At 40.1% G+C, this 15,063-nt stretch overlaps 2 protein-coding genes across 2 annotated transcripts; both read right to left on the minus strand.

The window, feature by feature from the left end:
* Window positions 1–4,683: 4,683 nt before the first annotated feature.
* lratd2b (LRAT domain containing 2b) lies at window positions 4,684–7,022 on the minus strand. The gene is made up of 2 exons (XM_062422536.1): window positions 6,854–7,022; window positions 4,684–6,554 (listed from the first exon to the last, which is right to left on the minus strand). Exon 2 carries the CDS (start codon window positions 6,343–6,345, stop codon window positions 5,521–5,523), a length of 825 nt encoding a protein of 274 aa, XP_062278520.1. The 5' UTR covers window positions 6,346–6,554; window positions 6,854–7,022; the 3' UTR covers window positions 4,684–5,520.
* Window positions 7,023–10,147: 3,125 nt separating this feature from the next.
* Window positions 10,148–14,385, minus strand: nsmce2 (NSE2 (MMS21) homolog, SMC5-SMC6 complex SUMO ligase). The gene is made up of 6 exons (XM_062422560.1): window positions 14,045–14,385; window positions 13,471–13,583; window positions 13,043–13,196; window positions 11,897–11,988; window positions 11,554–11,660; window positions 10,148–10,998 (listed from the first exon to the last, which is right to left on the minus strand). The coding sequence occupies exons 1-6, from the start codon at window positions 14,157–14,159 to the stop codon at window positions 10,887–10,889; spliced, it is 693 nt and encodes a 230-aa protein (XP_062278544.1). The 5' UTR covers window positions 14,160–14,385; the 3' UTR covers window positions 10,148–10,886.
* Between the last annotated feature and the right edge of the window lie 678 nt (window positions 14,386–15,063).

The raw sequence follows: 15,063 nt of genomic DNA on the forward strand, positions 1-15,063 counted from the left end.
AAACTAGGTGGAAGTAAAAGATCAAACAAGGGTAGAAAGGAGGCTAGGAAGGAAATTACTTTTTTTCTTGGTGAAGGACATAAGAAAACACAGCTCTGTCCCTGACAATTAAATTGACAGTGCACAGGAGGAGCAACATGGAATTAAAATTAAAGAAGCGCAGGAATGTTGATAAGCGCTAATTTGATTCCCTGGGATCTGGGAGGAAGGTTTGAAAAGACAGCTGCCGGGGTAGGCTCTATTAATTGCCAAAAAAAGGACTCAGGGGATTATGACTCTTGCTGTCAGGTAAAGCACCCTCCACACACAAAAACTTTTCAAAAACACTTTTCAAACAGTGTGTCACTTGTTCTGGAGGTTTTATGTGAGTTTCACTTGGTTATTTATTTGGGGATTATATGATTTACAGTATATTAGGTTAAAGTATATTTTAAAAAACTCTTCAACCTCAAGACATGAAGGCTTTTAATGCAACACAAACCCTGAGTAGAAGTTAAATACTGACAGGACAAACATAAAGAGCAAAATGTAGTGAGAGAAAGACAAAAAGTAATTTCTTCATCTACATATGTAACCAATTTAAGATAATAATAAAAAAAGTCAGCAACTGTATAATTAGCATAAGTGGACTCGCTACTTAATTGTGACTTTTCAATTTTTAACCTGCACAATGTTAGTAAGTGTAGCTTAAGGATTTAGGGCAAGGATTCTTGTGATGACTTAGGAGAAGATGAATGTTGATAGGTATTGAATCAGCCTGCCTTAAATAATTGAAGTGACAAACAGGTCAGCGTGCTGGAAGGCAACAATTCTCAGTCACATCTCAGTTCAAGTATGAGGGTTTAATGACCACTGTGATTTCTGTTCCCGCTCTCTCAGAGCCTCATGCCTACTATGCCTTTCTTTCTTACTTTCTTTTATTCATTTATTCATCCATCACCATCCAAAGAAACAGGGTCAGTGTATTGAAGGTTTCCTCGGGCACTTTCTTGTTGTCTAACACTGCTTACGTAACCCCGGCAGCCCTGGCTGACCGGATACGACAGCTCAAAGTAGGATAGGGCCTGATTTTATTCTGAGGAGCTCCTCATCAGCCCCTGTCATCTAAGAATTTACACTCTTGCTCAAGACATGGTGATTAAATCAAAGATTTCCTTACATGGTCTTACAAAGCTATCCTTATAGATGTTGTCTTGTATCTTCACCTGGGCTGACTTGCTGCATTGGTATTCTTGTTTCCTTGTTATTTCCTTTGAACCCTCGAGATTTCTTTGAACTAATCATTTTTGAGCGCAGCAATTCCCCAGCTCTAGCTTTTAACAACAGCTTTACCATCACAGCCTACCTCTCAGTCCTACAAAACCACATTTGTCAAGGAGAGTGAAAGAAACCACAAAGAAAGGACGGGAACATTGGTTGGCTGCCCGTATGTGTGGTAGCATACAAACTAAATTCAATTGTGCAGTTGAAAAGTGGCATGAGAAGCACAAACAATGTAAAACTAGGCTATGGGAATGTTTCTTTGAAAAAGGAAAGCAGACCAGGAACTAGAACGTGGAAATGGGAGGGGATGGACTTTGCCATTGTGCGGCTGAAAAAACAAACGGTCATCCCACGTCGAGACAAGAAAGAATCACAGTGCATGCATGTAGCGTCAGTCTGAAGCCAAGTGCAAACATAGTCCAGTCTAAGTCAAACTGGTGGGAGCAGCGTATAAATTATTAACCCGATGCAGGCAGGTGGTGCTCGAGGAAAAGTTTACAGTGAAACGTGAAGAAAAAAAAAAAGTTGTGAGTTGCAGCACTGTGGATCGATGACTGGTAATGAGTGCAGTGTAGTTAATTTTAGAGTTACAAGGGCTTTTGCAGTTTCATTATACTCTGTCTAATTCACAGGAAATGGAACTGTCTCTTCAAACACCAGCATAAACATGATTCAGGTGAGTGGGCAGTGGAAATGACCTGACAAACAAAACCCCACGGCACTCTGTCCCTGTCTATGCACGATGATTTCACGGGTGAGGAGACAAATTCATATTTTTACAGTTAACCGTTAATATGACTGGAACTCTGAAACACATTTGAGAGAACCCTTCAACATGATAATGCTAATCAAAGGCTGGTGCGGTCTTAGTTATCTGTCTCACTATCTTATCTTGCAAACACACTCCCTCCCAACAGCCATTCATAAATCCAGTTCTTTACCGGTTGAAGAGGAATCGTTATCTATTGGCAAAAACCTTGGCAGTTCAGAGATGCTGTTCAAGCAACAAAAAAGATGAGACATAAAACTGGCAATATAATAAAACGCCCAAAGGTGAGATTCAAATTCTAAATAGTCAAGCACATAACCTGAAATTGTCACAAGCCCTCAAACTATCCATTTTTAAGCTAGTGTTTGTCCCACATGGATAACAATCTTGCAGTGACTTCAGGCCATGTCTGAAATACACTCCCACATTCATGTAGGCCTGTCAGATACAATCTCCTCACAAGCACACCACTTTAAACTTCAGACATGTTTGCGTGTGGGAAGAAGTTTTTGTAGATAGTGACATTTTGTAAACATAGGGAGGGTTTGATTTGAGCGCTGGCTCGTCCCCAACGTCCGTACTGGTGCCAGTTTTGCCAGAAGGATGTGGGCTTTTCTCCAATCCTCCAAAGGAAACATGACACACTCTTTGGCCAGAAGGCTGACATGGATGAGCCAACCTGTCAAACTCAAAGTATACCCCTGCTTTCAGGTTTTATGGCAAATGTGGGGTGGGACAGGTTGGAAAGGAGGGGGGGGCTACACTAGTTTATTTTTAAAAACATCAAAACTAATTTGATTACAGATCCTATTAGTGACCTTTTCCTCAATTCTGTTCTGTTCAGTCAGGGATGCACAATGGCTCAACTGTCTTGGATTACAAAACAGGATGTGAAATTGATCCAATTTCTGTGTACACAGGTTAAATTAAAGACACCCTGTGGAGTTTTTGACTGATGTTTTTCCAAGTGGCCCCTGTTTTGTTTGTGACACAATGCAGCATCCTGTAAACAGTTTCTTGCCACTGCACTGACCATTTGTAACAGTAATACACACATAAACACACAAAAAAAACCTGGCTATGTGTCAACAGGCGTTGAAGGAGACTACAAGAGCGCAAATACGGATGTAAACTATGCACATTTTAAAGTACTCAGAAAATCTGCTTTGTAAATGTCTTAAGGGGAAGGAAATACATTCAACATGTTTGCTAGACCTCAAGATACAGATAATGTTTTGTTGAGAAATTCTGATAAGAGAACATCACAAAGTCTTTACATTTTCACCACCAATTCAGCTTGATGGCTTTACTACTGACTACTGGGTGTTTTTTTAATGTATCAGTTACTGCATAATATCATCATACGTATGCAGAGACCAGGATATAGAATTTAATTGCATGTGATATAATGCAAGTATAATTCTATTTCAGGATTTTCATGATGAAAAATGTGACTTAATGTTCCCAATTACACAACCTCACTGGCAGCTCCTTTAACATTGTATTCTTCACCAAATGCTGCTTGGATTCAGATGGTGATAAAAAAAAAGGCTGTTTATCATAAATATGCATCACTTACACAGACAATTCATATTTCATCACAACGATACACCACAGAGAATTGAAGAAATGCTAATGTGTCCAGAAGCTTTCCTATTTGGTACCAGTGCTGATGATGATCCTACTTTGAGTCCGGTGGGACGTTACCTGCAGCAAAATAACTGCTGCATTATCTCTGTGTAAATATGACCACAGGAAAACAAACAAAGTAACTCATCTACTGACAGAGTGTCTTGAGCTTCTTCTGAAACACAGAGAGAGAGAGAGAAAAAATGCACACAAAATCTAATAGTTCAAAGCAACCTCAGAGTCTGGTATCATTTCCGTTGCAGCCTCTGTATGTGCACACACTGTTAAGTGTTTTGCAAGCACTGATCATTTGACATAACTGAAAAGTCTGCTTTCAAATTATCACACAAGCATTTTAGTTTCCTTTTGTAATCTGAGGGCCTGTTGTCAAGTTACATAAACAGCTATTTTATTCCAAATATAATTTTCATTTTAAGTCTGTATGTTTCAAAAGAAACTAAAGCAAGGTGCAATTTATATGGGTATTAAAAAAACAACTACTATTTGTAAGTGTACACGAACCAAACTGCACCTTTGCCCAACATTTAATGAATGCTGTAATTCTAGGGGAAGGAAAGGAAGGAAAGCCAAATATGGGTGAAGAACATTTGGAGCCTGCAGCAAAACTTTAAGAAAAGACTTATCTTCAGTCGGCAGAGGTGTAAACAAAGCAAAATGTCCAGCACGGTTGGAACACAAATTGACACAATACAAAAGCTGGTGTGTGTAGGTCGTTTCAGGGAACTGCCACTCCGAGGGAAATATTTTGATCAAGACTGGCAGCATTAGCGGCTTTAACTGCGGGGTACCTCAGGCTCTTCACCACATAGCAACAAACAAAAAAGCAGGGATCTTACTAGCTGAACAGGTAAAGCCTGGCTCCCCCTGGTTGAGAGCTAGTATTAATGATGGTGGAGGTGTAGCTGTTAAAATATAGAATAAACTCTCCCACTCTTCCTGAGATTCATACTTTAAGTTTACTGATAAGCATTGTACCAACATTAAGTCCTTCAGTAAAAAGGAAAAAAATACTTTACTGGACAAATATATATTTATTTCCATATTCCTTCATACAAACATCTTTTCCAAAAAAATAAACTGTTTTAATGGATGAATCGATAACAGTGCACAGTCATAGCTGTGAGCAGTGTCCACAAAGTAGTCAAAAAAGTGGGTAAAGCTGTATGATGATTGGATATAAAGCAACAGACAGGTATCCTCAACTTTGACACACAATAGTAAATGCAGTAGTCGTGACTCTTCCGCTCTGTTTTGGTCTCCAACACCTGAGTTGTACAGGAGCAAGTGCTCTCAGCACTCTCGTCAGGTACAAGTACATTGGAGAGGTTTTGCTCCTCTGTGCAAAGATTCATTGGATTAGAAAGATAATTATGGGCAATTAAATTGTGACTTCATCCCCAAATGATTAGACTGCGGGTGCAGCTTTGATGTAAATGTATCCACCATAACAAGTCACTTAATCTTGGGTTGAGTGTGTAAAATCTCATTTTTCTGAGAAGGAGGGGTTGGGGTGCATCATTTTCACTTGATTTCAGTGCAAATTTAATATGAGGGAATTTTGTTTTGACCACCATATGTGGTTTGCTGACGCACTTGAAAGTGAAAGTCAACTGTCACCCTGGATGTCAGCCCCCTTACATGGAATTTTCCTCTCAGGTTGAAGAAATAACAGATCTCTGTGATGAATTTTAAACTCCCTCTCAAGATATTTGTTTGCAGAGTTGCACATGAAACCAAGCCCACAGACAAAGCTCCTCAAAAGGTTGACTGAGGGCATAAATGCACCCTCACCACCATTTTTTCAGCATAAAAACTGACATTAGCCACATCATCCTCTATCAGTTGACAAAATGATCCTCTTTGATTTCATTCGTGGTGTTCAGGTGGTTGGCCAGCTCTTGCATCACAGCATCTTTGCCAATCTGATCGTTTCTCCTCTTTTCCATGATCACATCCTCCAAGCTCTGAAACTCCAGGACGTGACTCTTCTTTTCTGAGAAGAGTAATTTTAACCTGTAAGGCTGCTTCCCAATCCTGATCTCCCCTCCTATTTTGAATTCCCGTTTGCCAAAGCGGCACCAGGCTGCAAAACACTCCGAGTTTCTCCAGTACAGCGATCTGTCTCTCGAACCGACATTGTCCAGGGCGTTGCGCACAATCACCTCAGGCGGGAGCGCACGGTACCTGTAGAGGCCATTCACTATCCTACCTTTTTTGCCCTGGCTGACATCAGTGAGAAAGTTATTCTTTATCTCAGCCCGGTGCAAATGGACCACCTGGAAGTCCCCGACGTAAACAGCCCAGTGTGGATACTGTCCTGTGGCCACAAACTCCAGCAGGTCTCCCGGTCTGCACTTGTTCAGGAGACTTTCAGCAGAGAGTGTGGCGGCTCCGCTGCTCCTTTCATAGACGCACTCCTCTCTGTAGTAAATCGAGCACTCCAACTCGTCCTGGGGGTCAAATGGCTTCTCTTCATGATCCACCCGGCGGTTCTCCGGTGAAAAGTGATCTAAATTGTCGTCCTGCTCGTCGTCGTCGTCGTTGGAGAAAATGTAAGAGACGCCAATGCGCGGTCCGTCATCGTCCGGGTCGAACCCATTTGGGTCCGACGTTGGCACCTCTGCGTAATTTAAATGCGTTAATTTCTCCACCTGGTTCCCCATAAAGGTTTAAGGTGGATGTAGGATTAGTTAGCTGAACACGCAAACAGGGTCCACCTGTTCTTGGCAGTGACACCCCCTAACTTCACCGTGGGGAGAGACGGGTGGAGGCGCAGGTTGTTCAGAGTCTCAACTAAATCCAAAGCGGTGAAGACGGGCACCAGTAATCCATGTCCAGCTGTAGGCCTTGTACATCCACCAACTGCGCCGACCTGTACAGAAATAAACAAGACGCTGGCTCAAACAGGGAGGTCAAACGAAGCCTATCTGCAAGTCAAACTAAGCAGGCGCAGTTTACATTCCCAACAGGTGCGTCAGGTCACACCTGTTGGGAAACCCGACCGTCTGCACGAAACTCAGCCATGCAACCACTTTTAATCTTACTTTTAACACCACTTCAGTGCTGTAACATGTCATCCACACTTCTGCTGACATGCAAGTCTCTCTCAGCTGTACTCCACAATTACTATTATTTTATTTAGGTCAGTCAACGGTAAGCAGACGGACTCACCTGCAGTTGAGCTCCTGAAGGCGGCTTCCTCTGCAGTCACATCGGTGAAATAAACAGGTTCTTGTTCAGTGTCGGCAGCCACGCTCCTTCCTGTATGGTAGGCGGTTGTATGGTTTGCTCTGCTGTACAGACTGACTGTTGTATGAACCTCAGTGTTTGTTGCAGCGAAACTCAGCCAGGATCTAGTGGCGGCAGGGAGGTGTTGTCGTTTAAAGCGACAGTACGCCTTTTCACCTCATTTGCATATTCAGTCTCCAATTTACCTCAATCTTCCAACTGAGATTGAGGTGAGATGAATGTTTCCTCTACAGTGTGATTTGTATGAGAGATATTTTTAAGGATCTCATTTAAGTAAGATGTTGTATTTAATTATTCATTTAATGAATAGCGTAATACATTTTGCATGTAGACTTCTATTTAGGCTTTCAAAATTACATCTAAAATATAAACCTTTTTAAAAATGTTATAATGGGTCAACTCAATTTGGAATCCTTTATAAATACCATGAGGTCATTATGAATCACTTCTCAATACCACACATGCACACTTTGAGTCAATTTGTGATTTTTCAAAGAATGCCATTTAGAACTGTTACAAGTCTTACATTATAATTTAACTGTACCTTATCTTTTAATTAGTTTTAATTCATTTTTTTAAACTGGAAATATAAGAATCCAAATTTGTTTGACTAGCATCCTGTAAAAAAGAAAAAAAAAAAAAAAAAGGACAATGGCTGAGGGTAGGGTGAAACCCATCCATCTAGATTGTGTGCACCACTTTCTCAGGTAATCAACACCTGGTAACAAGTTTCACCAAAGAAATATGTCCCTCTTGGCTTTGTGGGATTGTGCTTTAGGGCAGGTAACACTTTTGTCAATTTACCAGACAATTATTTTAATAATATATATTTTTTAATAAGTTTTGTCTCCTCCTTCCGGCAGTGCGAGTAATTACACAAACATGCTTATAACATATGATTCCTAGCTGCTGTAGCCTACTCTGTCACTACAGGCTGTAAAATGTTGGATAAAGTGATACAACACCCTCAAAATGACTCATCAGAATTTGATCCATTTGGTCTGATAACATTTGAAGAATAAAACGCATCTCTGCCGGTGCGTCACTGTGGGAATGTCACCACAGACACCAAATTAAAAACTCCAGTATACTGTTAAATACGGAGAGATTTATCTGGTAGTGATAAGCTTAATCAGTATTTTGAGAACTCTTTCAGCAGGGGCCTAAATGTAACGGCGTTCATTAATATGTAAAAGTCCTGCACTACAGCTTTAATGTTCATCTGGTTGTGTGCAGCAGTACAATGGAATGATGTTTAACAGTGAAATCAGATTATTAAAAAAATCTCTTAGGCAACTGACATTGTTGTGTGTACATGCACCCATGATGTAACTTAAGGATTAGTTATAAATACCTAAAATATACTACTAATCCAGAGTAAGCACTATCAACATTAGTTTTCTTCATACTTTTGAACAGGAAATACCCCAGCAAAATGTTTGTGATCAAAACAAAAGTGCTGTGGAACTGAGGGCACACATTTTATTCAGTTTCCTATTGAATTTTCGGTCAAATCCAAGCTGACTTTACAATATTATCTGGTCAGAGTGTGCTTTCCCATTGAGATGAACATCTACTTCTTACAGCATTTTTTATATTTTGCCTCCAAACATCTTGAGCTAAAGATGTACACATCAGTAATGACACCTTAGACATCAAAACAGTGAGGGATTATATCTGAAATGCACCCTGGCTTAAATTAAACTTTACAATGGGCCTTATTCATAGCAGGCCCTTTGACTTGTCATAGTAGGAATAGCACAGGCATCACTACTACTATTACTGTTATTAACAAAGGCTCTGTTGTCCTCATGTGTCCCAGTAAGTACCTGTGCTTTCCCTACTGTAACATGACAAAAGGTCTTCCATGAAAAAGCCCTCTTCCCAGTTTGCAAAGTGTGAGCACAGGAATGCAACTAGATTAACATCATGGAGATGGTATCATTTGCAATCTATTGAAACAACCCTGGTCTTAAGAAAAGTGTCTAATTCACATTAGAGAAGGAGGTTGTGGGTAACCTCAGAGAGAAATGGTTTCCTTGACAACTCTGTAGAAGTGTCAACTTTGGCAACAAAACTGTGTGACGGGAATGTCAAAATGTTTGGATTTAGCCTCACGAAGTGATGGGAAAATACAAATGTCTTATTCATTTTATGTCTCTATAACCAGTAATACTAATGTCTTATATTCATTGATCGTACTTTTAAGGTGTTTAGAATGATTAGCGTGACTGTTTTTATGACATGTAATAAAGATAGGTGCCTGTCCTACACTCTTGCTTTTAAAGGATTAACAGAGTAAAGGCCACAAGTTAAAAGGTTAAGAAGCAGTAAATTTCCAAGCCTGTGTTTGTGAACTGTTTTGACTAAGAGTATGTGAAGGTCGCGGAGAGAAGGAACGGGAGGGTCCAGAGAAGAAACAGCCCAGCACCTGGTGCCCTGATAACATTGTTTACAAGAATGATTTGTTACTTTTGTTAAGTATAAAACCAGCTCGTCAGGACTGCCCTGGTGAGCATTTTTCTATATGACCCATCGGGGATGGTTGTGTATTGTTGATCTGCTCCTTCTTGCAAGAATTAAAAGTAACTTGACTTTTGAACTTGGTCTTTGCCTCAGTCTTGTATTACATTTTTCTATCACAAAGCAGTGAAGGAAAAGCATGACACCTGGATCAAACCACCAGAATTTGTAAATGGAGGAGCAGCATCTGCTGAGCCCCAATGTTCTCCTCCCTCTCCATCCAGCTCCGTCGCTGCCCTGCCAGGACATCTGTGCCAGAAAGTGAGACTACATTTGTTCCCAGCCAAGGTAAAATCCTCCTTGGACAAGCCAGATATTGATGCTTACAGCATCTCAGTCAGCCATTATACCTACATCTCAGAGCTTTTGAACAGATGAATGTGAATCTCACATCAAACATAACCAGAGGAGAGCAAACATCTTTGGGGAATTGATTGGGGTTTTTTCAGCTCTGTGTCCGTACGATATTGTGATTGAATTTCCGAAGATATTTGTAGCTCCGCATTCCTCCAAAGAAACAGCTTAATGGCTTTGCTTGTGATATGGCGAATGCAATGCTGACTTACATTTGGTTGTTGTGAAATTACCTGTGACATAACATGTTGTGCAGTAAACAAGATTAGATTTGGAGGGTGGTAATTCAAACAGAAGCAGTGCAGAAATGAATGAGCCAACATTACCTAGATCATTTATTGCCGGTTAATGTCTTGATTGGTGAAATGCTCTTAGTGCCGTGTGACGCACTCTGTGTAGGAAAAGAGCAATTAAAGATGTACTTAAAAGATTAGGTTCACCTAGTTTCACATCAACACAGCCTTTGTTTGTTTCTCTTTGGTGCAAAGACCCTTAATGGTGAATGAGAGCACGCAGGAAGGGAGGAATTAAATCAGATAAGTGCATTCCAACAGATGTTAAAGGATGTTTTGTTTATGTGTCAAGACTATATTGACTAAATCAGCCTTCTTTGGCTTCATTATCACCAGTGGAGGTCACTACTATACTGATAATCCCTCAGTGTACCTGGAGATGAAATGTTCTGCCCTCTTGTGGCTCTTTCAGTTTACTGCATTAAGTAGACAGAAATACATTTTTTCACATACTCCTTATCACATATACATGTTAAATGGTGTTATTTTATGCAAATATCTGCAGCTTTTATTCACATTTGATGAGACCCGAGTGCCCAAACTGCTCTATCTGAAATGCAAACTAGTCTGAAATTAAAATTCAACTGGACAGCAGAGCTTAAAAAATAAAAAATGCAATGTTCCACAAAAAAAAACAGCAGACATAAATCAGCAACTTCAGTGCATTGATAATGAATATAATTATCTGAAAATCCTGCCAACAAAATATTCCTTTGGTAATGTACAAATAATAATTATCAAGGCATGAGCTTTATGATAAATTACTCAAATTAAAATATTGAGTGCTAAGTCCGGTTTGTCTGCCTTTTGTGGCTCTGGATCCTTCTCCTCAGAATCTGGTCAGGAATCAGGTCTGACTCGTTAATATCTGTGTTTCCGCAGCCCACCACAGGACAGCTAGAGGACGGAGAAAGAGAGGGTCACCTTTCCAGGGCATCCAAATGCAAACACATGCTACCATTTCACAAAACCGAACTCGTAAGGGAACTGAGGCTGGTTACCAGAGTTCAAATTTTCCTGTGATCTCGTCTTTACATGTATTTCCAAGGAATACATTTCTTTCCTAACTTCTTTAAAACCTTGATACCCTTGAAGGCTTGAATGAAGAACTGCCACAGTATGAGAAAATCTAATCAGTTCTATACCTCATCACAATAGGGAAACTCTTGGGTATTGCTGCTATAATTGTGCATGTAAGGTGTGCACCGTCACCACAGTCAGGACTCAAGACGACGGGCAAGTTTCTCTGACGACAGCATAGACCAGCGCTGGGATTTTATCTATTTACCTTGAGGACCAGCCACATTTAATTTGATTCCAACATCAAAGCAGTATAATAAAGAAAATGTGAATTAAGGCAGACTGCCGGTTCCCACACCAGCCCGCTGAGTTGTTTACTGCTGTAAAACCTGACTCAACTCTCCAACAGTCCTCCAAGGGAGAGTGTCTTACCGGCATTTCTTTTTCTGGCTGTGTTTCGCTTTGATCAAGCCCAGTATGGCACCTTCATCATATTGGTGGTTACACTTCTTATTCTTCACCGGGTTAACCATTTCCACCTTGAATACAGATAAATAGCAGTGTGTTAAAAAAAATCAAAACGCAGAGACCACAGCGTAGCTGCTAATAGAGCAAATCAAGGTGGTTCTCTTATGTTTTAATGAAGAGAATACATTATTGTCAGTTTATAAAAAAAGAAAGCATTTTAAAATAATAACGAGGACTAGAATAGAATGCTGTGACACCAACATTGCTCTAAAGTAAAATAAAACATCTGCAGGCTGTAGTAGTGTACCTGTGTGAGTGGGCAGGTGAAGTTAACTTGGCTTTGTGAAACAACGACGTCCTCATCAAGCTCCTCCATGTTCTCTTCTGACTCTCGGTTGGCTGAAAACACAAAATACATACATAAAGCGTGCTGCCAAATTTCCAAACACATAAAAAAAAGATGAACTGGACCCTTGGCTAGAGAATATCCAGCAGGCAAGGACAGGAACTTGGATGAAGCTGTATCGATGGAAAACAGCAACATTTCCCACTTAGGCTGGTAATAAATTCATGCTTAAACCATTAATGGTAACTACAAATAAATAGGGTTACCTAGTAGATGTGCAGTGACCTACATGTGCACACACAAATCTCACCCACTCACACAGGTACACCATATATCCAGCACATCCACCCACTCATGTCGCAATCTTTCCATTTTTAGCACACATCTAAAGTTCACAAAATGTATTGTTGTTGTCCCAGCACAGCTACAAATATTGAATAACTCAAAGGTCAACCTGTGCTCAAGGTATTTAAGGGAAAAAAGCTCCCTCTAACACTCTCCAGGTGACGACGCCACAATACATCCAATGGGGTTATGAATTTTAATTTCAGCCATTACAACAGGAAGATGCAAGCTTCAAAAAGTATCCCTCAGTAGGAACATGAAGTGATAATAATGTCTGATGGGTAAAGCCTTCACAGAGGATACATACAGAGAATAGATTTACTGCATATGAAATGATCTTATACTGTATGATCACCCTTGTTTAGAAGGTTTACAACTCAAAAGATGTTCTTTCACTGAATAATGTGCCAGACAGAATGACATTCACTTGTGTCAGTAAAGAACATAAAAGATGATTGTGTTGTCTGTGTGTGTCCACCTTTTTAATCTGTGTGTATGAGGACAACAATTATAGAGCAGAAAATAACAGCTACAGGGTGACAGTTAAACATAATAATTCAACCTTTTTTTAAAGAAGGGGGAGTTGTGTGTTTAAAATGAAGCTAATTATCCTGAAAAAGGGACACAGAGTAATTTCTCTCCCTCTCCTTGGCTAAACGTCCCTCCTGCGAGCTATTACTGAAGTCTATTATGAGCCCTGAATATATTTCATTGAGTGTAGCAGTGCATAAAATTCAGACCATTTTCCTCCATAGGCCTCACCTTGGTTGAGCGAGTTCTTGATGCTGTCCTTGAAGGCCACTACTTTCTGGTGCTTCTGCAGATCGGTGTCAGAGAGTCGGGCTATTCTCTCAGTAAACTGCTCCTTCACATTGTCAGACAGGCTGAACATGGCCTCTGGCTGCTGCGTAGCAACCTACAGAAGAAAGTGAGAAAGCAGGTGTGGCTATTTATGTGACCTTTATTATTAGAATCATTTCCATTGTTTCCCCTGATATTAAAAACGTCACACCTTGACATTTAGACTTGCCACTGTAAGCACTGAATGACCTTCCTAAGTCATCTTTGAGCTATTTCCATTATTTGGAGCCCTTCTACCTGCATCTTGAAGATAGCTACTTCATTTAATGAGTGTAAACATGATTTTTTTAATTGCATGTTTTAGACCATGCCAGGTTGCTCTCGTTCACCTCTGATGTGACTTGCTTCACAACGTCAACAAAGTGGTTAATCTCCCTGTCCAGCTTGGCACACTCGAGAATCATGGCCTCCATGTCTTTGATGCCAGGATGCACCTCTCCATCTGTAACAGAAAAGCAGCTTCCCCAGTTACCTCAGGACAGCTTGTGTTGATACTACAGTGATGTATAAAAATTCAGATAATTTAATACATTCAAAATCTAAAAGTACATAAGTGATTTGCAACAAATGCTCCAAAAAAGCTATTAACATGCAGTATGCCCCTTACAAGTGTTACAAAACATTATTATTGATCATTATTATTGATGCAATAACAGGTAAGCTGTGGTAATGCTGTAGCTCATATTTCAACAACTTAACATACTGTTGAGAAGTTTATAAATGTTAATGCATGTCTTATAACTGATGTTTTGTATGAATGTAAATCTTAGAAACTTGTGAAGTAAAGCTGTCAGATAAATGTAGTAAAGTATAAATTAGCATTAAGTGGAAATACTGAAGTAAAGTAGAAGTACCTAAACACTGAAAAACAGAAAGAGCAGAGCAAGTTTGTTTTATTTTTACCCTGAGTTTCCACCAGGTCAATAGCCACATCTGTCACTATGTCCATCCCAGTCCCGATGTCAGTCTGGAACGACTGCAGGCTCGACAACATCCCCACAACGGTGTTTAGAGACATTTTGTTTCACGGTAGTTCAGACACAAGCTAACTAAAGCTAACGTTGACTAACTGCACTTAGCCTAGCCGGCTTCGCTTAACGTTATGTAGCTAAATGGAGAGCAGCTGTATGAAGCAGCAGTGTCTCAGTTTGTGTCGCCGTGTTTCAGTTATGATACTACTAAGATAAGAAGGGGAAAGTGATATAACGCTACAGTACAGGAAGACACCATGGATGTATGGGAAAACAACCGCCTGAAAAAAGAGGGACGACCTAAAAACTTATTTGACCCGGATGGGCGTAGTTAACATGACGTAGACGTGCACGCTCCCGCGAACTCCGTGACTGTCTTCGCCTGTGCTACCCTCAATGCACGTTCATGAGTTTTACATTATGAAAGGTGACTTACATTAGTTTATTACAGATAATGTAGGTTATTACTTTTAATTTGCCCTATCCACTCTGTTAGAATGTCATATCATGTGCCTCATTGAACGTTTTACATAATGTTCTATTAAAGTTTTTATATTTGGTCTCACATCTCTGTACATGGATATAATGGTTGTGTGCTCTGTGAGGCCATATGGGTCTATCTTGCATCTTGATGCAAGATAGACAGTTACTTTAAATCACACGTTTTGACAAACACAAATATATCTGAATTATGAGACCCAAGGAGTTGCAATTAACATACACTGCCTCTGAAATGTAGTTTGGCGAGGAGTTCCCAAAGTTTTCCATCCCAAGGACTCTCAGAGAGAATAGAAACCTCTGGTATGAAATATGCTATATCCACCTGAGAAGAGGTATCGTGCCCCTGGTAATAGAAGTAGGTAATAGAGGAAGGTAGACTGTATTTTGTCTATGGCCTGAGAGATGATGTAAATAAATTGCACTTAGTTTTACTGTAGGCTACTTTATATG

Source organism: Scomber scombrus, chromosome 7 (genome assembly GCF_963691925.1).
Source record: "Scomber scombrus chromosome 7, fScoSco1.1, whole genome shotgun sequence".
NCBI classification, from domain to species: domain Eukaryota; kingdom Metazoa; phylum Chordata; class Actinopteri; order Scombriformes; family Scombridae; genus Scomber; species Scomber scombrus.